Below are 24,734 nucleotides of genomic sequence, written 5' to 3'. Positions count from 1 at the left end.
CGTGCCTACCTTTGGTTCAGAGGAATTTCTGCAATCAAAATATTATATATGGAGATAATTTTAAGTGTAATCAAAAGTTCAATTTTTAAATATATATATATATACTAGCACGGGTGCCCGGCATTGCTCGGGTGTTTGGAGGTGTATGCTGTGCAAAAAAAGCAAAAAAACAAAAAAAAATGGTTAATTTTTTAAAACTTTGACCCCTATTATGACCCCTTAAAATTTATAGTTTCGGGCTCAAATCACTTTATTAGATCCAGGTTCAAGGAACCTATATCTAAAATTTCAAGTGTCTAGACCCAAAATTGTCGGAGGAGTTTGGTAGAGTTCTTAAAGGTCAAATCGTTGAAATTTGACCCCTTAACAGCCAAATTTCTGGCTGACACCCATCACATCGATTTTCCTAAATCTCAATACCCGGTATTTCAAATTTCGAGTCTATAGACTAAAAATTGACAGTTATTGCGTAGGGAAATGTACACAGACAGACAGACAGACACGTTCACTTTTATAGATATATAGATATGTTTTGTTTTTTTTTCATAAAAAACAAGTTTAATAAATAAATATACAGAGAAATACAATTTTGTTCAGGATTCAATGAAATATCTACATTCGTTAATTTTTTTTTTTTTTTACTTACATTTACAGAGATGCAACATTGTGGCGATGGGACAGGGGTGGAACTTAATTGACAAAGTGGGACCTATTAGATTGGAGACTTTTTTGTTGTCTTTTGTAAGGCAACCATTTTATCGTTCCACTTTGTAAACATATGGATAGTTCACATTTTCACGATCCTGATTGTCTTTCAACTTTAGCATCAACTATAGATATAATGACTCATTTGAATCATTTAAATTTATTACTTCAGTGTAAAACTCATCTTATGAATGAGATGTTATAATCATATTCTTGGCTTTGAAAAAAAAATTCTAGTAGCAATATCAATTTGGAGACCCTCTCAATTAATAAAAATTACCAAATTTTCCATAACACCACTGCCTATGCATTTATATACAAATTATTCCAACAATGTTTCCAATTGAATATTTTTGACTACTATATTCATCTGTTGTTTATATAAATTATCTTTATGCATATTAAACATTTGCGATTAAATGTGACTATGCATTAGATCATTTGTAGACATTTATGCTGACAACCATCTTTGGCAGTACATCAAAGACCATAAACGACCAAGTTCTCTCTCATTCTCTCTCCTCTGATCTTGAGCATGTGGTACAATGGGGACAGAGGTGGCTGGTTAATTTTAATGCATCTAAAACCAAGTTTCTATCTTTACACTATCTACGCTCTGATCCCCATCTGGCATCAACTAAAATGAATGGCTCTCGTCTTGGGGAGGCTTCATGTTTTGACAAGCTTTTGGGCTTGACCTTGGCTCCTGATCTGAAATGAATATGTACATCAAATCCGTTGCCAAGGTTACTGGAAAAAAGTGGGATCCTTCTATTGATCCAGTAGATATCTCACTGCTGATGCAATTCTCTATCTATATAAGAGCCAGGTACGTCCAAGGATGACGTATTGTTGCTACATCTGGGCCAGAAAGATCTTATCCTGCCTTGACAAAGTTCAAAATAGACTTTGTAGTCTTTTTTTTTTTTTTTTTTTTATTATTACATTTTCACCCCAAACAAGGCAAATTGCCACTTTGGTGTAGGGGGCTACTATCAGGGGAAACAACTACTGGGGTACTATGTAGGGATTTGGGCAGCAAGGTGTCAGTTCACGTTACACTTGAACTTCTGCACGTCAGTACTGTTGGGGAAGCAGGGACCTGGAATGGAATTCCAGAGTCTTGCGGTTCTGGGGAAGAAACTATTGGAGTAAAAAGATCTTTTACATCTAGGGATCTCTACAGTGTGGGGGTGGGATCTAGTAGCCTGTCGGGTTTGTCGAGGGTGCTCGCGTCGTGGGGGCACAAGTGATTGCAGTTCGTCAGAGCATTCACCACTAAAATACTTGTAGAAAAGGCAGAGGGATGCAACATTTCGTCGATGGGACAGAGGCTGAAGCTTAGATGCCAGTTCAGGGCCTATCAGGTTTGCGACTCTCTTTTGAACCTTGTCAAGGAGCGAGAGACTAGTAGCAGATGCACCAGCCCAGATGTGGCAGCAATACTCCATACATGGGCGAATGGTGGCCTTATAGAGGTACAGGATACTTTCGGGTGTTAGTAGTTTTCTAGCACGGTAGAGAGAGCCTACCTTTCTTGCAGCGGCCCTGGCAATGCCTTCAATGTAATTGTTCCAACTCATGTTTCCTGTGAACGTTAGGCCAAGGAGTTTGAAAGATGGACTCTCAGATAAAGAGTTGTTGGCCATTGCTATGGGTGGTAGAGAGGGTTTCTTGTAATTATTGAATGAAACTAGTTTAGTCTTGGCAGCATTGAACGCGACCAACCACTTTTGTCCCCATTCCACTACAGATTTGAGGTCTTCCTCTAGTGTTTCTGCCATTTCTTTAGAAATGTGTTCATTCGTCTTCCTGTCGTGTCTGCCATAGAGTGTAGTGTCATCAGCATATATACCCATCTCAGAGGCAATGTTGTCGGGGAGGTCATTTATGAATATCAGGAACAATAGAGGTCCAAGGATAGAACCCTGGGGCACTCCCGCATTTATATCATATTGTTTAGATGTGCGACCGTCGAGGACTACCTGGATTTTTCTCTTATCTAAGAAGGATTTAATTATGTTAAGTATTCTACCAGTGATACCGTATGATCTGATTTTACTGAGGAGACCCTCATGCCATACCCTGTCAAAAGCCTTAGATATATCTAGAGCTACCGCTCTGCCTTCCCCCGCTTTGTCCAGTGAATGGTATATACGTTCAGAGATCACAGTGAGGATGTCTGCTGTGGAACGGGCTTGTCTAAATCCATATTGTTTGTCAGTCAGTAGTTTAGCATCTGTAAGATGATGGACTAGAGCATGGTTAATTATGGTCTCAAATATTTTGGCAAAAAGTGGGAGGAGGCTAATGGGGCGATAATTTGATGGGTCTGTCCTTTCGCCAGAATTCTTGAATACTGGTACAACAGAAGCAGTTTTCCAACAGCCCGGAAAGCAAGCTTCATTAAGACATTTGTTGTAAAGTTTGGAGAGAACTGGAGCTACTTCGGCTGAGCACTTTTTTAATAGCACAGCTGGGATAAGATCGGGTCCACATGCTTTTGAGGTGTCAAGGTTTTTTATGATAGCATGCACCTGAGTAGGGGTGGTTTTCAGATCGTCTAGTGTGGCGTCTGTCCGCATAGGAAAGTCAGGTAGGGGGTGGTTGGAAGGGTCCAGTGTGGAGTTTGAGGCAAACCGACTGGCAAGCATGTTAGCCTTGTCGGTTGCTGAGGAGACAACCTCGTGATTGTTGGTTAGTGGGGGAATTGTTGATTGTCCATTATTTACTACACTGTTGTAGATTTTCCAGAAGTCTCGAGTTCCTAGTTTTTGTGCTTCGATGCGCTTTTTAGTGGTTTCCGTAAATTCTCTCTTAGCTGTCGCTATTTCTTAACGTTATTTCTAGCTTCTATATACTTCAGTCTGTTTGAACTGGACTTATGTCGGTTAAACCTACGGTATGCATGCTGCTTTTGAGTAATGGCAGTTGCACAAGTCGACGTAAACCATTGGGGAGAGTGGGGCTTACTATAAAATTTCCGCATGGGAACATGCGCTTCGATTGCAGTTTTGAACCAGTCAGTGGTCTCGTTTGCACATTGTTCAGCAGGGAGAGAGAAAATATTTTTCCATGGAGCATCTCTAATTAGTTCCCTGATGGCTTCCCAGTCAGCCTTATTATAATATCTCGTTGTTTTGAGCACTGGCTCTTCAGTTTTGGGTCTAGAGTTTAGGGCGATTTCAACCATTATCACTGCATGATCAGCGTTCCCGAGTGGGCTGTGGGCCTTCGTTATGCAGTCATCGGGAACTGTGGTCAAAAACAGATCTAGAAGTGATGCGTGTTGTTCTTCCTGGTCAGGGAAACGGGTTGGAAACGTAACAATTTGTGATAGGGAGTGAGATATAGCGAAGCTATGGGTTGTGCTGCCCGCTGCATCTGTGTGAGTAGAGAATCCAAGCCAGTTTTTGTGGTGGACATTAAAGTCACCAAACACATGTATTTGTGCGCTAGTGTCGAGGGACAGTGCCGTGTCTATGCTGTCAGATACTTTGTTTATTATGGAGCAGTCCTGAGTCGAGGGAGAGCGGTAGAGAAAATAATAGTAGCTAATACTGTGTTGCACGTTTAGTCTAAAGCACATAAAGGCTTGATCATCTGTTTCTAGGTTTGTTTCTCTAGTCAAGGGAAGGGTATTACGAATGTAAACTCCAAGTCCGTGCATATGTCTGTCAGAGTCCTTACGGCAGAGTGGGAGATATCCAGGCATGTTAAAGTGGTTAGAGGGAATGGAGGAGTGTAGGTTAGTCTCACTTAGTGCTAAGATATCCGGGGTATTTGTTAAGAGAAATGCTTCAACATCAGCTAAGTTAGTTCTAAGCCCATATATATATATTTGTGAATGAGAGCCTCAAGGGAGGAGGCAAGTTGAATTTGTTTGTCCCTAATCCTGGTTTAAGCTTATTTTTAGATTGCACTGTCGTCATATTTTTTTTTAAGAGTTTCGGTAAGGGGGAGCTAAACAAGAGGTTATGCGGAGCTTCAGACATGCATCACAAGTAGACCATCAGCTGACCTTTCTCCAATTAGGATTGTGGCCTCAGGAAAGCCCACCGGGGATGAGTGCAGGGTCCCTTTCCATGCGCGTCATGGCACTGCAAACAACCCGATATTATTCAACTGTTGATGGAGCAGCCGCTCTAAGCGCTACCAAAGAGTTAGGTCTTCTGTACTACCAGTCGGGAACAGCAGCCAGGAACTGTCAATCCGGTACCCTCAACCCTTTAGAAGAAGGTCAACCCAATCTAATCGCTCAGGCATATCTTATACTCAAGCACTCCCAAATGTTCAGTTTTAGGGGTGGGGCATGCTGGGAATGGGGAAGAACGGCGTTCATTGCCCTAGCCAGGAAACAAGATCTACCGCTGGGTATGCCCTTTTCTCTTCTCTGCAACCTCTTTCTCACAGAAGAGACATTGTAAGCCTGTCTCTGCTTTATTGTTATTTTATGGCAAGTGCTCGTCTGAGCTCCAATCTATGGTCCTACCTCTCTAAAGATTCACAAGAAACACTCGTTTTGCTGTAAACACTATCAATAATTTCCCCCACTCTTTATCTGTGCCTAAACCTAAATGCAGATTCCATGAACAAAGCTTCTTTCTTGGAACTGCACACCTGCTTTCCAGCTGAGTACAATATGGCCGTCTTCAAGTCCAATGTAAACAAGTTCTTGATGAGCCGTTCCCCTTAATCAAATTTACTGACTTTACACTTCTAACGATTACTATATCACCCTTTTGACCAATGTACACTCTTTAACCCTTATCCTCGAGTGGCCTCTGGGCCTTGATAAGTGGTGATTCCTTTGTAAAAAAACAAAACATTTTGCTACATTAAAAGATAAGAGAAGTGAAAGGAACAATATACCAAAGAGGTTAGGGAGAAACTAACATGCAAGATAGTAGAAATCTAAAGACAGGTAATTATGCATACATACCTCATTAATGTGTGGATGATACTGCATGTGTACGTATGTAAGTGTATATGTTTGCAACTATTTCTACTCATATGTATATGTGATTCGTTTTTGTTTGTGTTTGATTCATTTGTGGTACAATAACAATTTCAAACATACACATCATAATTTCATCCATTTCATTTGGGCTGATTTTTTTTTCACTTTGAAGTATTTTGACATTGGAGGAAAGCACATTTTTGTTTTTAAATTTTAGATTTTCTTTTATTTTGTGATCTTTTAATGTTTATTTTCGCTACAGTTTTAAATATTTAGGTTAGCAGGGATCTACATATGTAATTTTTCCTAATTTTTCATTCATGGCCTTATCCGGCCCACAATTTGTCATTATAACATGATCTGGCCTGCAGGGTCGAATGAATTGTCGATCCCTGATTTAGACTAAAGAGCACTTCACCTTGAATAGTAATGCTACAGAGGAATGAAAGGTGTAAAGGTGCCAATCGACCATCTATAATATGAATTTCACCTGTTTTTGTTTAAATGTGTGTATGTTTGTATATCTGCCTAAAACTTTCGACAGAGGCGACGAATTTTCATGAGATTGGTATCGTTTTGAAGCTTGGCCCTTTGGACAACAAATATCGAAAAATTGGTTAAAAACATTAATTCCTTCATCCTCAGCTAAGCAATTTTCTACAGGGAGGGGTCGCCTTTGTCGCCAATATTTTTGAAAGTCATCCCCTCTTTTCGATTGACTAGCATTAATTTAAATATTTGTCACTTCCAGTTTGGTGATGGGCACAACAGCAAAGATGTCACATTTTTTTTTTTCTTTCAAATTCTTTTCCTCCTTCATAGTACAGGATCCAACCTGCCTGCCTACTACTACAAAACCCTTCTCAGATATTAAATATCATGTGAAACTGTACACTATTGTTTTCAGAAATTTTCTAAACAGAATATGATGTATGAAAGGTAAGTTAGCATACATCTGTCAGTAATCAATATAAAGAAAACTCAAATCCTCCATCAATCATCACCAAACAGTACTCCAGTCTCACCCCCAAACATCTCCATCGACAACGCTAGACTGGAAAATGTGGACCACTTCCCATACCTAGGCAGCATCCTATCATCAAAAGCCAACATAGATGATGAAATGCAACACCGTCTCAGCTGTGCCAGTGGGACTTTCTCAAGGCTAAGGAAGAGAGTATTTGAGAACCGTGACCTTCTGGCAAAATCATGGTATACAAAGCTGTCTTGCTGCCCACTCTTTTCTATGGATCGGAGACCTGGACCACATACGGGAGGCACGTAAAAACCCTGGAGACGTACCACGAAAGATGCCTCCAAAAAATCCTCAGAATCAGTTGGAAGGACCGACGCACCAACACCAGCGTCCTGAGTGAGGCTGACATTCCTACTATCACTGCTACTGTTGCTCAATGCCAGCTCAGATGGACTGGTCATGTTGTCCGAATGCCGGATCTCCGCCTCCCAAAACAGATTTTCTACTCTCAGCTTGTTGAGGGAAAGTGTGCCCAGGATGTCCAAAAGATGAGGTATAAGGACAACATCAAAGTAAATCTAAAGCGGTTTCACATGGCCCTTGAGACATGGGAGGACGTGGCTGGGAGCAGGTTGGCATGGAGGAGCGCTGTCCACGAAGGTGCTGCGCTTTATAGCAGTGACCTAAATCAAGCTGCTGAGGATAAACGCAAGCACAGAAAGGACAGATTATCAACCAGACACACCCAACCCCACCCCACCACCACCTTTATCTGCCCAAATTGCACAAGAAAAATTGGGTCTAGGATTGGGCTCTATGCTCACCTGAGGACCCACAGAAGCCACAACGGAGGGCAGTCTTACTCGGACACGAGTGACTGCCGATGATGATGATGATGATGTCAGTAATAGAATTTCTACGAAAAAGAAAAGAAAAATGAACATCATCCAACACAGCACGGATCAGTTCCTGGTTGTTCCAGTTGAAACAAATAAAAATCAAGAGACCATCGACATAAAGTTTGAAACCTTTAAACAGATTAAATAAACAATCCACTCATAATATTTTTTTAATTCTATCTACTTTCCCAGGCATCGTCGGTACACACATCAGCTAGTATTTCATAGTTCCATGTGTATAGGGATATAACAATCAAAATACCATTGAGTAGAAGGGTATCTGTTTTTATAAATTACCATAAATTGATCTTGTTCGGAGTTTGTTGAGTCCTAGAAAAGTAATTTAATTTTTGTTATTCAAATTGTGCATACTTACTGTCTGTAATTTTTTGTACACACTAATATTTTCAGCTGATAAGTACGTCAGGTAAATAAATAAGCATCCAATTTTATTCAAAATAGCTTTACCTACGTTGCTCAGGATTATAGTTCATGACCAGTTCCTTTACTAACAAAGCTGTTTAAATGCTGCCTTAAGGAAAAATGCTTTATTTAAAAATGGGATGGAACAACTTTCTGCATCTCAGTGCATACAAATTGCTATTCTGTGCGTTATGAGTAAGTTGTCTGAGTCTGTCATAAATAGTGAAGTTATCAACCACCTCAGCAGAAACAACCTATTTAGCAACAAGCAATATGGTGTAGAGACGTGTTGTTGAACTGCTAGGAAGCCTAGTTCGCATATAGTGCACACATGAATACAATGCACAACACTCTCAGTTTGAGACATATATGGTTATTGCTCCCTTATTTCCAGCAGTTGCATGTTTCAACCCATAGGTGACGATATCGACTTTCTTTTTTCTCTCTCTTATTCTTTTACATCTGAGATGCTAAGCTGAATGGACATATTAAAAAACTCTCCTCCTGACTTTCCTGTAAACATGTCTTGTACTTGTTGCGCATAATAAATTCACACGGTTTGTAAGTTACACAGTGAGTGCTGTTTTTTTGTTTATTGTTTCTCTATAAACGTTACTTTTTCGATGTAATAGACAACATTCAACAACATCCACTACAATGGCTCCCATTCTGAAAGCTCAACAACTGTTGGTAATATCACACAGGATCAATGAATCTATTGACGATGGTCTCATTTCTAGAGCAATAGCTCTTGACATATCTAAGGCATTTGATAGGGTTTGGCATAATGTCTGCTTCACAAGATCTCCAGCTACAAAATAGCTGGAAATGTCCTCTCAACCATCAAATCCTTTTTCTCTGATAAGTTTTATTAAAGTAGTTGTTGATGGGTAGAATTCCAAAGCTCCTAGTATTAACGCTGGCGTGCCTCAGGGATCTATTCTTGACCCCTGATCATCATCAACAATCTTACAAATCATGTTCTATGATCATTCGTTGACATCTACGCAGACAATATTACCATCCATGCAATATTTGAAAGGTCGGTAATGACAGAGATCTTTTTATTTCTCTCTCCTCCCACCTGGAGTGTGTGGTACGATGGGGTCAAAAAAAAAAAAAAAAAAAAAGGCTCATTACTTTTAATGCATCTAAAACCAAACTTTTATCTTTTCACAACTAGCGTTCAAATCCCAATTTGACCTCAGTTAAAATGAACGGCTCTCATCTTAAAGATAAGAAGCACTGTTTCGACAAACTTTTAGGTCTGATCTTCACTCCTGACCTGAAATAGAAGACTTAAATCAGATCCGTTATCAAAATCACTGGAAAATGTTTGGATCATTCTACCGCTCCATAAGGTATTGTAGGTTTTGTGAATATTTTCAAGAGATTAGATACGCCTACAAAACTTAATACACTTGGTTTTTATCTGTTCAGGTACTCCCTTATGCTAGAAGGATGATTAAAGTTGATCAGATTCTTTCTTCAAGTTCACCAGGACCAGGAAAGGACCTTAACACGCTTCGGCACTTATGCAGAACACAAACCGCGCTGGAACAACGGTGTTATGTAGAAATCCATTCTTTACTGTTCTGTATCTTCATCGTTAATAAACTAACGCACTGCAAAAATGTGATCCCACTTGAAAAATTAAATCTCCCCCCCCCCCCAAAAAAAAATGTAGGATATAACGGCCCAACTTACCAGAGTATAGCTGCCCGGGAAGGGGGGGGGAGATGACGATGCTCTTCTAATTTCCAAAACGAACGAATGCTTTCTCTAGCTATGCTAAAAGATGGCAGTTTTTTTTTTTATTTCTTTTTTATGGCAGCTTCAAATAACAGAAATAAATAAGTTTTAGACCAACCAAAAAATAGGTTAATTATTCTTCTTTTTTTTTTTTATCCTTTAAAGTTTATTATCATTTATATATAGATACATTTTTATTTTTAGTTTATATTTAATAAAAATGTCAGAAATACGACACCACAGTATCTCACTCCTGTGGGAGCCTTTTCTAGTCTCACACAAAAACACGTGTTCACATCTCAAGCCATATTTCTTGTCATATACACAAACATACGCGCACATGTACACACAAGCAGATATATTCACGTTCGCGTACATACACTCACATTCATGTGTATACACACACACGCTAACGTACGCACACAAGGATAACATCACTTCCCCTTTCAAAAGAAATCCACACATGCGCAAAAGACCACCGGAAACAAGTATAAAAGCAAGAGACAAGCTGTTTCTAGTCTTTTTTCGGACCAGCTCTCGAGCTGAGAGGTTCAGCTAACCAGCCGCCTCCCTTTCGGGAGGCGCGTGCCTCACGTCCCCTGCTATGTATGGGGCACGAGCTAACAGACAGAAAACATATAAAGTGTACATACTATCTCCATGGCCTGGATTGACTTTTTCTCATTCTTTCTCTATACTACAATACACTTTCCTCCTCACCAGTTAACAACGAGAGACGCACACCAAACTGGATTGACTTTCTTTCTTTCTCTCTCTACAACAATAGACTTTCTCCTTCTCACCAGTAAACAGCGAGAGACGAACGCAGACATGAACACGTGTTGTACCCTTTTCTTTCACTTGTTTCTTCACGAAATGAATCCTAGTTCGTTTAATTCAAGTAAAGGCGTTGTTCGTTCCTTCCTCAAAGCAATTCATTTTTCCTTTCCCAATTCAAATCATTTTTCCTATTTTGTACGACTGGTGGATGTATAATATATCCACCAGTCCACAACACTCCTGACACAATCCTTTACCTACACAAGAGTCAAATACGTCCTAAAAGGGGGTGTTGTTGTCGCATCTGAGGAGGAGCTCCGAGGATGACCCATTCCTGCCTTGACAAATTTACTGGGTGAGAACATTTTCACCTTCCTACTTCCCTTTTTTCACAAACTAGCGGGGGGGGGGGGGGGAGGGACCCCGGCGTTACTCGGATGTGGAGAGATAAAGGTATTGAGCAATGGGACCCTAAAATAAAAATGATTTAAAACCCTCTGAAAAAAATGAAAATAACAGTGAGTAACCATGCGAGGGGGTGGGGAAGTAGCAAGGCAGGCTCAAACCTGTAACGCTAAAAGGAAAAGGAAGTGAAAAAAAAGCGAACGGTTTAGTTGTCATGCCCACCGTGACATAGAACGTCGACACTGTTTGAAATAAGCTTAGTCATTGCAAAGCGTATGATGCTTTTGCAAAAATGTTGACGAAAAAACTGACCCCCCTCCCTTGTAAAAAACGCTGCAGTTAACAGTCAAAGAATTTTTTTTTGGTTTTTTTAGATTGACATTGTACAATGCGAAGTCATGAAAATATTTTATATGGGCGATAAAAAGTTTTATCTTTTATTTTTATGTCATTTAAAAAAACAACAACAGCAAAACAGCATAAACCCCATTTTTATCATTTATTAAACGACAAAGGTTTTTGGGTAAAAATCAATGCATCATTAGGTCGTTAACAAAAAGAAAAAAAAAGATGTTTTGGTCAATGTGCACTAGAGTACCAACTAAAGATTTTTTTAAAAGTTGATTTTTTAGAGGTATTCGGGCCTGCTTTAAACGAATATCATATTTAAAATTGTCATTGACAGGTAGTTTTTATTTTCGGATATTTGTCATCTGAGAAACAGAGCTTTCAAACGATACCAATTTTGTGAGTGTTGGTTGCGTATGCCAAAAGTTTTTGGCAAACATACAAACGCACACACATTTTGCCCTTTATATATATATATATATATATATATATATATATATATATATATATATATATATATATATATAGAGAGAGAGAGAGAGAGAGAGAGAGAGATAAGACGTTGTGAGTCTACTTTGGCTCTATCGCTACTTTTATGGTAAGTGTTTGACTGAGCTTCAATCTATAGTTCCTCCCTGTAAAATTTTTGCGGCAAATACTTATCTAGTTACAACAACCGTCAACAATTTCTCTCACACACTACCTGTGCCTAAAACTTAACGAAAATTCTATTAGCAAAGTGTCTTTCTTTGAATTGGCCGTCTGTGGAACACAATACTGTGGAGCTGCTTCCCAGCTGACTATAACATGGTCATTTTAAAATCTAATGTAAATAAGTTCCTATTGAGGCGTCTTAAATAATTAAGCTCTACCCCACTTCCGCCATTACTGATCATGATGTCTCGCCATCTATCTAACACTTATTAACCGTTATCCTAGAGTGAACTCCGGGCTGTGATAAGTGATGATACCCAAGTTTAAAAAAAATAAGAAAAAAAAAAAAAATCCACCTAATTTAAAAAAAAAAAAAAAAATACAAAAACTGATTATAACATACGTACACATCACAGAACGAAAATATCATATTCCAAAAATCACGTAAATTGATAAAGTAGTTTATTTTGTTACTTAAAAAATTTTTTTAATTTTATGCGGAAACGAGTATGGCCTGCCTTGATCCACCATCTTTGATAAATAAAGGGAGACAACTCAATTTGAACTACCGAGTTCAAAATCAGCCTTGTAATGGCTACGATCTACTATTAAAACTATTTTACTATTAAAATCGATGAAAATTGTAAAAAGTGATTTAAGAATAAATTTACGCCATTTTTGGAATATGAAATTTTTGTTCTGCGACGTGTTCATACATTATAAAATTTTTGCGTACGCGCAAAAAATTTATGATATACGCGCAAAAAATTGAATGTGCGCGCACGAAAATAAAGGTCGCGAACAGTGAAAACAATATGGAATACATTGAATAAAAAGACTACTTGTCGGCGACATTTTTAAATGTGATATTCGTTCAAAGCAGACCCGAATACCTCTAAAAATAATCATCTTTTTAAAGATGTCTTTAGTTGGTACTCTAGCGCACATTGACCAAAACGTCTTTATTTATTTATTTTTTACGACGTAATGATGCAATAGGTGTGTCAGAAATTTCGTGAAAATAGTGAATAATTCCACCCCATCTTTCCCAGCTTATAACTCCTCGAAAAATGTAATTCAAGCCCTAATTCTTTTTTTCAATTAAAGGAGCAAGGACCACCAAGGTTTCATTAAAAAAACAAAAAAACAAAAACAAAAAAAAACAACGTGTTTAAAAAAAAAAAAAAAAGGTTTTAAACTTCGGACTTTATAGGTAAATTTCTAAAAAACAGTACTTTTTTTTTTTGTTTAAAATTTGAATATATTATTTATTGACCTTTTCTCTTCAATTTGTGATATATAACACTTGGTGAGTAAATTAATTATTTACTTTTTAATAGACATTTCAAAATGGGAGGCGTGAATTATTCGACCCCCCTGTCTTTCCAAGCTTATAACTCCTCGAAAAATGTAATTCAAGCCCTAATTTTTTTTTCAATTAAAGGAGCAAGGACGAAGGTTCCATTTTTAAAAAAAAAAAAAAGAAAGAAAAAAACAAATAACGTGGTTTAAAAAAGGTTTTAAACTTCAAACTTTACAGGTAAAATTCTAAAAAAACACTACGTTTTTTTTTGTTTTAAATTTGAATATATTATTTATTGACCTTTTCTCATCAATTTGTGAGTAAATTAATTATTTACTTTTCGGTGAGTAAATTAATTATTTACTTTTTAATAGACACTTGAAAATGGGGGGGCGTGAATTAAAAAAAAACGTTTGTCTAAAATATTATATTCGGTTTATTGGAAAGAACATAAAATTTCACATTGACCCTGAAAATATCGTAAAAATAGAATTAATAGAAAAATTTTGATAGATTTTTAAAGTTTGAAAATTGAAAAATATTGAGTTCGGAAAATTCATTAGTTTAAAAAAAAAATATTTCTATTACTTTTAAACCAACTTTAATAGTTTATTTTGGAAGTATAATCCATACAGAAAATAAACAACCCACTTTTTTTTAATATTTTATTCGCACAAAAATTCTGATACACCTAAATGCAATGCATTGATTTTGTGGGGGTCGCCTGGCCTTTTTTTGGGAACTGACTTCCTCCACAAATAATAAAAATAAAAATAAGAAATCTTATATGCAACACAAACGGAGGTTTATTTCCGGAATAGAAATAACAAATAATAACAAGTTAAAACATAGTTCTCAATATTTCAGAGTTCTTTTTTTTGAGTTCATATGAAAGATGGAGAGTCTCTTTTTTTTGTGTTCTTTGAATGTTCAAATTTGTAACAGAGACAATATTAATGTTCGTCTGTTAAAAGAGAGTATTAATGCGCGGAGCAGTGGAAATGAAATAATTGATGTTTGCACGCGTGGTAAGTCCATATGAGAAAGCGTTGAATAAGTCGGAAGAGTTTAAAGAGACGAAAGAATGCTCGAAAGGCTAAGAGACTAAAGAGGTAGATTTTGTGTTTGTGCATGTTTATATTCGATTTGATCGGCTCCAAACGAGCTCTAGAAAATCAGTTTTAAAATGTGTCCTAGGAGGAATTCCATTGGATGGAAGACATCACATGGGGTGCTTTCAACTAAGTCCGCACCTTTGGTATATAAAGGTCACGCCGGAATTTGCGTGGGTGTCATTTTTCATTTTTTTAACGCGCCGAAACAATCAATTGCACTGCGCGCCTAAATTGTATTTAACGATTTTAAATTTGAATATTAAACTGTGCCAACTGGCACAAATACTCCCCCCAGATTGGAAAATTTTTTTTTTTTTTTAATATGTAATGTATTCCTTGAAATGTTTCGGCCAGTGGACTTTCCTACCCGTTTTTGTCGTGGGTTTGGTGTCCTCGTCATTTTCTGCTGGACTCCCATGTTCTAAGGGAATTTGTTCTGGTGGGGAAATTGTCTGAGGGTATTTATTCCTCAATGTATGCTGGTTTAATTCGGTCGATCGCGATGTTGTCTTTCCTGTCTTTCCGTTGGACAGTAAAATATTTTTCACTTCTGTCCAAAACTTGGTATGGTCCAGTGTAATTTGGACAAAATGGCTTTTTGACCGTATCATTCCTGATAAACACAAATTTGCATGTGTGAAGGTCGTTCGGTATATATGATTGTTTGTCAGCCCTCCTGGTGGGGGTAAATTTGAGAGAAGACATTTTGTTCTTTAATTCCGTCACAAATGTAGCCGTGGGTGAAATATCTGTGTATGCATTAAAATACTGTCCAGGTAGTGTGACTACGGATCCAAAAACTAGCTCTGCTGGTGTGCTTTGTAAGTCTTCTTTATATTGTTTCGGATCATTAATAGGATTAATGGTAAATTATCTGACCAGTCTGCATTGTTAAGACTCGTGGCCAAAGAAGTTTTTAGCTGTCTGTGAAAGCGTTCGACGAGGCCGTTTGAGCAAGGGTGATAAGCAGTAGTCTTTATGTGGGTTGTTCCCAACAATTGGTTGAACTCTGCGAAGAGTTTCGATTGAAATTGCGAACCTCTGTCCATTGTGAGTATTGACGGTACTCCAAAAATTGCTATCCAGTCTTTTAGTATTGTTCCAGCTACTGTCGCTGCCGATGTGTCTTTCACGGGTATGGCTGTTGGCCATCTGCTGAACCTGTCGACTATGGTGAGAATGTGGGTGTGTCCTTTTGAGGGCGGTAATGGCCCCACCAAGTCAACATGGATATTGGTGAACCTGGCATCAGGCGCACTGAAAGTGCCCAGCGGTGACTTCGTGTGCCTGTGTATTTTATTTTTCTGACAGGATACACACGTCTTGGTCCAATTTCGAATATCTGCATTCATATTCGGCCAAACAAAGCGGTCTGTTATTATTTTTATGGTGGCTCGTTTGCCTGGATGCGACATATTGTGAAAATGTAGAAAAACATGTCGTCTGATGCTTGGCGGTATGTATGGACGCGGTTGTTCTTTCGCTGTATCACAATAAAGTGTTGTTACACTAAAAGGTACGGCCATTTCCTTCAGTTGCAAAGACGTTTTCTGTTGTACGTCAGTGAGTGTCTTGTCCGTCTTTTGTTCTTGTGCAATTAATTCCATAGTTAACGAACTGGAATTTAGTGAAGTTATTGCAGCTCGTGATAATGCGTCCGCCACGATGTTTTCTTGCCCCTTGACGTATCTGATGTCTGTGGAATATTGGGCAATATAATCAAGGTGTCTGATTTCTCTTGGACCATATTTATCTACATGCGTATGCAGTGCATATGTTAACGGTTTATGGTCAGTGTAAATACAGAAGTTTCTTCCTTCTAACAGATGTCTAAAATGTTTAATTGACAAATAAATTGCTAATAGCTCCCTTGAAAAGGTACTGTACTTTGTCTGTGTCTTGCTCAGTTTGGCTGAGAAAAACGATATAGGGGTCATTGTATCCCCTGTCAGTTGATGTATAACTGCTCCAACAGCTATGTCTGACGCGTCTGTTGTAAGTGTAAGCTTCGATTCTTCGCTGTCCTTAATATAATTCAATTTTGTGAAATTGACTAAGGCAGTTTTAGCTTGATGGAAAGCTTTTAAAGCTGATCCGTCCAGTTTTAATTGTTGGTTTTTCGTTTTGTTCTTCAATAATGACGTTAACGGTGCAAGGATTGTGGAACAGTTGGGTAAAAATCGTCTGTAGTAATTAATTATACCTATGAAGCGACGAACTTGTCTAACAGACGTAGGTTGTGGAAAATCCGTAATGGCGCTTACTTTCTCGGGTAATGGTGATATACCCATCCTTATCAATTGAATGTCCAAGTTTATTTTTAAACCGTAATGGGACAGTTTTTGAAAAACTTGTTCCAAGTGTTGTTTATGTTCATCAAGGTTTCTACTAGCAATTAGGACATCGTCCACGTAAGCGAATACGAATGGAAGGTCCCTAAAAACCTTGTCTATTAACCTTTGGAAGGTTTGACAAGCGTTCCTAAGTCCGAATGGCATTCTGACGAATTCGTAAAGTCCAAATGGTGTGGTCAGTGCTGTTTTGTGGATATCTTCATCCGCCACCGGTATTTGGTAATACGCTTTTACTAAATCCAGTTTGGAAAATACTGTGGCATTTTGCAGTCCGATTGCAAAATCGTGAATGTGTGGGATAGGGTATCTATCCGGTACAGTTTGTGCATTTAATCTCCTGAAATCGCCGCATGGACGCCATGTTGTCGCGTCTGCTTTCTGTACCATGTGTAGAGGAGATGACCACGCACTTTTGGAAAGTCGGATAATTCCTTGTTGCAACATGCGTAGAAATTCGTCTTTTGCGATCTTGTACTTATCCGGCTTCAGACGTCTGGGGGTGGCGTAGACTGGTTGTCTATTCGTTTTAATATAATGCTTTGCATTATGTTTAATATTATCCGTGACTTTGAATGGCTGAGTAAGTTGTGGGTATTTTTGAAACAGCCGACGAATGTACGTCTCTTCAGGTAAGGCAGAACTAATCCCAGTAGACTGGTATCTTGTGGTGATACCTTTAATTACGATTTTTGTTTGGTTATCAGTCAGTGTGCGACTAGTCATGTCTACCGATAGATTAAACCGTGCTAGGAAATCTGCTCCTAATATTGGTGTCGTCACGTTGGCTATGGTAAAAATCCACGGAAATGTGCGGCGCAGGCCGAGATTGATGTCTAAATATTTTTCACCGTATGTCGGTATTTGTGTGCCATTAGCTGCTTGGAGGTGGTAAGGCTGTGGAATAGCTTTTTGTTTACGTAGAGGTGGTATCACGCTGATTTCAACTCCAGTGTCTATTAAGAAATTATATCCATGATTATTATCACAAATAAAAAATAGACGACCTTTAGTGGAAAATCCAGCGACAGTCGTCGTCTCTACTGGCCGGAATATTCGTTTCCCTGATTCTTGTTTTTAAAAGAACAAGGATAAGTGCAACGCCGAACTTGTGTGCCAAATTTTTTGTGGTAAAAACAGATTTCGTTCGCTCGTTCCCGTGTGTTGCTTCGACCTCTACTAAGACTTCGTTTTCGGTAGTCCGATCGTTTATTAAATCAGTAACGATGGTTTATTTGTATTAATTCCTGCACTTGTCGAGTGAGATTTTCGACCGCCATTTTTAGTCCCGATATATTGTCGTCGCACGTCTGTTTCTGCTGTGCTTGTGCTGAGTTTACTTTGCGGTGCCTCAGATTTTCATGGATTCGATCTGCCATATCGGCGAGTTTTTCAATATTTGTCTCTTCCATTGTGGGTGCTAGGATTTGTACTGTTGTGTCTGGAAGTTTATCCAGCCACAGACTTCTCATTATATTTTCGGACATTTTGTTGTCCCCTAGCAATGTACGCATGTATCGCAAAAGTTGTGACGGAGTGCGATCTCCCCATTCTACTTGGGTGAAAAGATTGCGTAACCTTGTTTCGTTTGAAAAGCCGGTCCGCCGTAAGATGGCCTCCTTAAGTTCGTTATATGGGTTGTCTTCTGGCACATTCTCCAATAAATCCGCCACCTCTTCGACGACGTCTGCCGGGAGTTTTTCCACCAAGTAACAGTATTTGGTTCGTTGAGACGTTATCCGCTTTGCGTCGAAAAGGGCCTGGATTTGGATAAACCAGGTCTTTATGTTGGTAGGATTAAATGCTGGTATATTTACCGTTAACGTTGCCAGAGGTTTTTCAACACAGGAAGGTTCCATGTTTGTTTTCTTCGCTCGAAAGTGATTTCAAAGCCTTTAAACTGTCAACTGATTTTTTCCGATGACGCGGAGCTTGAAATTGTGGTCGAAAAAAAATTGTCGCTTTTTCCGCTGAGTTATGGTTGTTTAATAGTTTATAAGATTCCGTTGTACATATGATTTCTGCGTCGGGTCACCAACTTGTGGGGGTCGCCTGGCCTTTTTTTTTGGGAACTGACTTCCTCCACAAATAATAAAAATAAAAATAAGAAATCTTATATGCAACACAAACGGAGGTTTATTTCCGGAATAGAAATAACAAATAATAACAAGTTAAAACATAGTTCTCAATATTTCAGAGTTCTTTTTTTTGAGTTCATATGAAAGATGGAGAGTCTCTTTTTTTGTGTTCTTTGAATGTTCAAATTTGTAACAGAGACAATATTAATGTTCGTCTGTTAAAAGAGAGTATTAATGCGCGGAGCAGTGGAAATGAAATAATTGATGTTTGCACGCGTGGTAAGTCCATATGAGAAAGCGTTGAATGAGTCGGAAGAGTTTAAAGAGACGAAAGAATGCTCGAAAGGCTAAGAGACTAAAGAGGTAGATTTTGTGTTTGTGCATGTTTATATTCGATTTGATCGGCTCCAAACGAGCTCTAGAAAATCAGTTTTAAAATGTGTCCTAGGAGGAATTCCATTGGATGGAAGACATCACATGGGGTGCTTTCAACTAAGTCCGCACCTTTGGTATATAAAGGTCACGCCGGAATTTGCGTGGGTGTCATTTTTCATTTTTTTAACGCGCCGAAACAATCAATTGCACTGCGCGCCTAAATTGTATTTAACGATTTTAAATTTGAATATTAAACTGTGCCAACTGGCACAATTTTAACCCGAAAACCTTCCTCGTTTAATAAATGATAAAAATGGCTTATGCTGTGTTTTATTTATTTATTTTTTTTTTTTTTTTAATGACACAAAAAACATAAAACTATTTTTATCGCTTATATAAAATATTTTTATTACTTCGCATTGTGCGACGTCAATATATATATATATGATATAATTACCCCAAAATCAGACCATCGCCAGGCCAAGTGTTGAGGATGCCTTGTTCTTTGTCAAGGTCTTGTGCATTTCTAAGAGACCGATTCTCCCAGGCTTTACCTTCTCGTCCTTTTAGAAAGGGTTAGTTTATTCGCGTTAATCGCCTGAGTCGCCCCTACCGAGAAATGCCGATGAGACTGTCCAGGCTTCTTTGTTTGTTTGCCAACGTGAACGTGCGCTAATTTAGTTCACTGGTTTTTTAAATAATACTTTTCCTGACCTTATTTCTAATTATGCCACCTTGTGAGGTAGATGAATAAAAACTCATCACATTTTATCGAGGAAAAATCGCCAGCCATGGCTAAAAAGAGTTTTTTTTTTAATTTGTTTTAGCGCGAACAAAAATGGAGTAGTATTTTTTAATTTATTTCCCTTTGTGATTTATTTCCCCTTAGACACCGGTTTGTGTTAAAAATGTACAAAACTGAAAGGTCAGGCCTTTTTTTTTTTTTTTTTTGCGAACGTAAGGATTATTACGTTTTGTGATTGCGTGTAGAAATAAGGATGTCTCCAGGTTTCCTGGGGTGTTGTGCAATTTTAAATTGAGCGCAAAAGAAGAATGGGTCACGTGGTGATTTTGTCCCACGTGGGTCGTCGAATTCTCTCCACACCGATTAGAAGGTCCGATTTGATTACACGTTATCTGGTCTCGTCAACAGTTTCTTTGACACACAAATTCAAAACCTTCCAGTTTACTCCTACTCATCACAGCTTCAGTACAATGCCAGCTGCCATACTTAGTGGTAAAGAGGTTTCGGCGTAAGTATAAAGTATTAAAAAGAAAAAATATACATGATTTTCTAATATTTTATCTTTTTTTTTTTTGTTTTTTTGTTGTTGTTGTTGTTTATGTATAAAGAAGCGATAAGGAATATTTCTCCAGGGCCTCTGGCTTGGATTAGAATGAGATGTAATATATCATGTTCTCTTTGAGGAGGGCGGATTAGCTGATTGTCGGTCGCTAATCCTAGGCGACCGACATCAAGGGTTACCGATCCCCCCCCCCCACTGTCACAGCAACTTTTGCAACTATCCGGCCCTTTTTGGGGGAGAAGCTGCATTTCTTAAATTAGATTTCATCTCGGTACATCCTACATCCATCTCCGTCGGAGGAGGAAATAAAATGTTAATAATTCCTAGGCATTATCACTTTTCGTATGGAGGTGGGTTCTAGGGTTTAACGTTTTGTTTTTTTTTTCACCTGGAGTGTCCCTTACTCGTGAGAGAGTGCCAATGGATATTTTTATTTCCAGATACTTCCCTTTTTAGTTTATCTCGATCCCTCAAAAAAAAAAAAAAAAAAATGGGGGGTGCTTTTTGATACCGTACTATTTTTTTAAAATCGTATTTTCAAGTTTTGGTATTATTATACAAACACCGTGACAGCGAATTAACCCTAACCCTAACCCTAACGCTGTCACGGTGTTTGTATAATAATACCCAAGTTTTACGATAAATTTTTATTATTAAATTGTTGGAAGTACAGAGTAATTACAAAACTCCGTCCCCTCCCCATATTAAGAATGGCTTTCTAAATGTTATTTTAGCACGGTAACAAAGTGTATAAGTACCAAAAAATGTGTTTGCCTCCCAAATGTTAGGATTTTCTCTCGGAATAAAAAAGCACTCTCAATCAGGACAAATATAAAAATATTACCTCGGTCTATAAGGATTTCTGGCACTTTTACAGGAGTCGGACAAGATTTTCGGAAATCGTAAAACTGAATTTCACATGAAAACAATGGTATCTACGTATTCCTCGTATTTTTAAGATGGTTTTTTTATCCAAAAATTACGAAAATCGATAAGATAGAAAATTTTGGTAAAGTTTAAGGACTTACCCCAACCTCTCCATGTTAAGAACGGCTTTCGGAATAAACACCTCCCAACCTCGAAAGCTGTTCGTTCTTAACTTGGGGGGTGTTTATTCCGAAAGCCATTCTTAATATGGAGAGGTTGTTGGGGGGTGTTTCTGGGGCAGGTCGTAAAAAAAATAGCAAAATTTTTTATTAAAGAAAATAAAATAGAATTTGATGAAAAAAACAAAACAAAAAAACGATCGTAAAACAGAGTTCAATAGAGAGGTAATTTTCCGTCCGGATGAAACAATGTAGAAGCAAGCACTGCCACTGCCCCGGATTTCTTTTCCCTCTGACCGAGCATAAAACTCTATACTTTGATTCGAATATCGAATGTGACATTCGGCGAACGTCCATAACATGGAAGAAATCCAATTCCTTGGCTGACAGGAACACTAACAGAAATACCTGTATGATCCCATCGACGCTCCCTCCTGAATAAAAGTGCCTTGGGATATGAACTTGTTGATAAATTACACATTAAATAAGTTTAAAAGAAAAAATATGGTGCTTATGCACTTTTGTTACCAGACTACGCTATTTTTAAATATATTTTTATTTTTAGGTTAAATTCAAGTTTCACGGTATTTTATTATTATTATTAAATTGTTAGGTTGAAACACAGAATAGTTACAAAACACTCTCCTCATGTTAAGAATGACTTTCAAAATAATGTTATTATTTCAGCACGGTAACAAAAGTGCATAAGTACCAAAAACATAATTTTGTCTCCAAACTTTTTTTTTTGTGCGCCCGCCTAAAAAAAAAAAAAAAAAAAAAAAAAATCGGACAAATCTTTGCGGCATTTCTGCAGTATTGAGGCGAGCGTCATTGTTAAGGGCGATAACTCTGGTTTCTTCTTGATCAAATAAATAATAGACAAGGTTTTTTTTTGTTTTTTTTCGAACACAAAAATATTTGAAAACCAAAACATTAATTGTATAAAAATGTATCGGCGCTTCTACAGAATTGGGACGAGATTTTCGGAACTTGTAAAACTGAATTTCACATGAAAACAATGGTATTATAGAGATGAAGAGACAAAATGTAATGGAGTTTCCTGCTATATTAATAAGCAAACTTTATTTGTCATTTTCGTTAGAAGTGTACAAGAGAGAAACGGGTTAGTAGGTTGAAGTGTTCTTGTGTAAAGATTGAATTAATATCATGCCGGCTGGTTGAAGGAGAGAACAATTCAGTTCCGTTTACACGTGTTTATAGGTAGTAGTCATCGGTACGAAGGAAGCCAGTTAAAAGAGAAAGTGTTACATGATAAGGGCTGTCCCCTTTTCATGTAAGTATAAAAATAGAGAGATTTAGTTAAAATGAAAATAAAATAAGAGAAAGCTGAAATCGAACCTTGGATATAAGTTTCAAAGAACAATAGGTTTAAATGGAATGTCCAGTAAATTGTTAATTTGGCTGAAATAAATAATAAATAAACTATTCAATTGTTAAAAGAATTTGGATAATAAAATATTGGTTAAATAAATTAGATATGTAGGTTGAATTCTTTTGTGAAAACAACAAAAGAAAAATAGGTTATTGGGATATCATAATATTGGAAACGTGCAAGTCCACGCATGTTGAGGGCACGTGGATTTTAGTCACGTGGCCAGACATGCATGGATTTCTCAATATAGGAAGCGTTAGTAAGAGACAAGTCAGTGAAAAAACTCTGAGAGAGACAGTCAGTCGTCTAGGAAGCGAGACGTCACTTTGAAACTAAAATGTGAAGCTTTGAATTCTTAATGATGGAAATCACGGCCGGTCGTGTGACAAAATAAACCATCATGTGTTTTGTAAAGCTCGTCTTGTGTTTTGATTCTTACAAAAAGGTAAAGTGAAAATTGTATTATATATTTGTGTTATAAAATGTCTTTTCATACACATCTCGACTTCTCATATCCACAATGAGAATCTACATCATGTCTACACAATGTCTGAACAGTGAACACTGTCTCATCATTCTAAGAGCTTTCTTCTTCTTCTGCACAATTAAGAAATGAACATTTAATATATAGGAATCGTTATAAACGAACAATCTCTCTAAGTCTCTTACAACAACATCTCTCTCACTAAGATACAACAAGACTCTCATCTCACTTAAGACTCATATCCTTTATAACATGAAAACAAAAGAACATACATTATCCTTACTAATAAGAACACATTGAAATGTATAACTATATAACAAAAGAAAGAGCAAAGACTTCAGTGTGTTTGCGTGTTGTCGAGCGTGAGTGTATTTTCTTTAGCATGACAAAGAATGTTCGTTTGGGTAGTCCTGTAGAATGATAAAAGTTTGTGTTTGCTACGGCACGTGAAAATAAATGGTGATTAGAAGAGAGCCATAGCTAGCTCATAGTACTCACGTTCTGCCGGGGGGGGGCAGAACGAGGAGTCATGGTTTCGGATTTCGCCTTTTATATACTCTGTCACATGATAGAGAGCTGGCTTGTGATTGGACAAGCCAGGGAGTAAATAGATTTCAAATCTTGTCGAGAGAAGTAGCTCCTGCCTGTGATGTAGGGGGTGTCGGCTGCTACGGTATCTACATATTCCTCATAGTTTTAAGATGATTACATCCAAAAATTACGAAAATTGATAAGGTAAAAAATTTGGCGCTTCTACACTTATTTAGGGACAGAATTTTGTAGTCGATAATGTAAAAATCTAGATAAATTTTTAGTTTACCAACCCCTCGGCATTCACCTTTAATTTGTCGACTTGTATAGGTTATAGGTTTTCAGGTATGCTGAGAACGAATATCGTATTTATTTTTTGCGCAAACACACAGTTATCCATATTTGAAGACATTCAGTATCCAACGTAATCCCTATCATTATTAATGGCGGCCATCTTGTTTTCCAATAATGAAAAAAACGTAAAAAAAAAATAAATATGCCACATGTAACTGGAACCACCCCCTCCCCATCATCAGCGTTGACGCAAAAAAAAAGTAAGGTTTATTGGAGGGGGAAGGGGTAAATTCCAAGAAATCTTGAGCGAAAGGAAAGAACATAAAAACAAGACCACAAATTAAAAACAGTATTTAGAGTAATATTTATTAAAATAAATTAAAAGGTAAATATTACCTTTTTGTTACAACAGAACACCGATCACTAATTTGTTTTTTTAGGGATATTTGATGTTGCTGGCCACAAATCTGATGATCAAATCCTTCGCAAATTTACGGTTTTCATGGTATTAACCCCATTTAATTGATCTAAAAAAAATTAAGTTTTCAAAAACAT

General features: G+C 37.7%; 1 protein-coding gene across 1 annotated transcript in view; it reads left to right on the top strand.

Annotated features, from left to right (window-relative positions):
* Positions 1 to 19,524: 19,524 nt before the first annotated feature.
* LOC145248862 (C-1-tetrahydrofolate synthase, cytoplasmic-like) overlaps positions 19,525 to 24,734 on the top strand; it is a 39,986-nt gene continuing 34,776 nt past the window's right edge. The window contains exon 1 of the mRNA XM_080110587.1: positions 19,525 to 20,377. Within this exon, the coding sequence (XP_079966713.1) occupies positions 20,178 to 20,377 (200 nt within the window). The 5' untranslated portion in view covers positions 19,525 to 20,177. The remainder of the gene's footprint in view (positions 20,378 to 24,734) is intronic.

Source organism: Euprymna scolopes, chromosome 27 (genome assembly GCF_053919585.1).
Source record: "Euprymna scolopes isolate OS-2025 chromosome 27, ASM5391958v1, whole genome shotgun sequence".
Lineage (NCBI taxonomy): Eukaryota > Metazoa > Mollusca > Cephalopoda > Sepiida > Sepiolidae > Euprymna > Euprymna scolopes.
The sequence above is the reverse complement of the archived record's forward strand: the minus strand, read 5'-3'. Positions and strand labels throughout refer to the sequence as shown.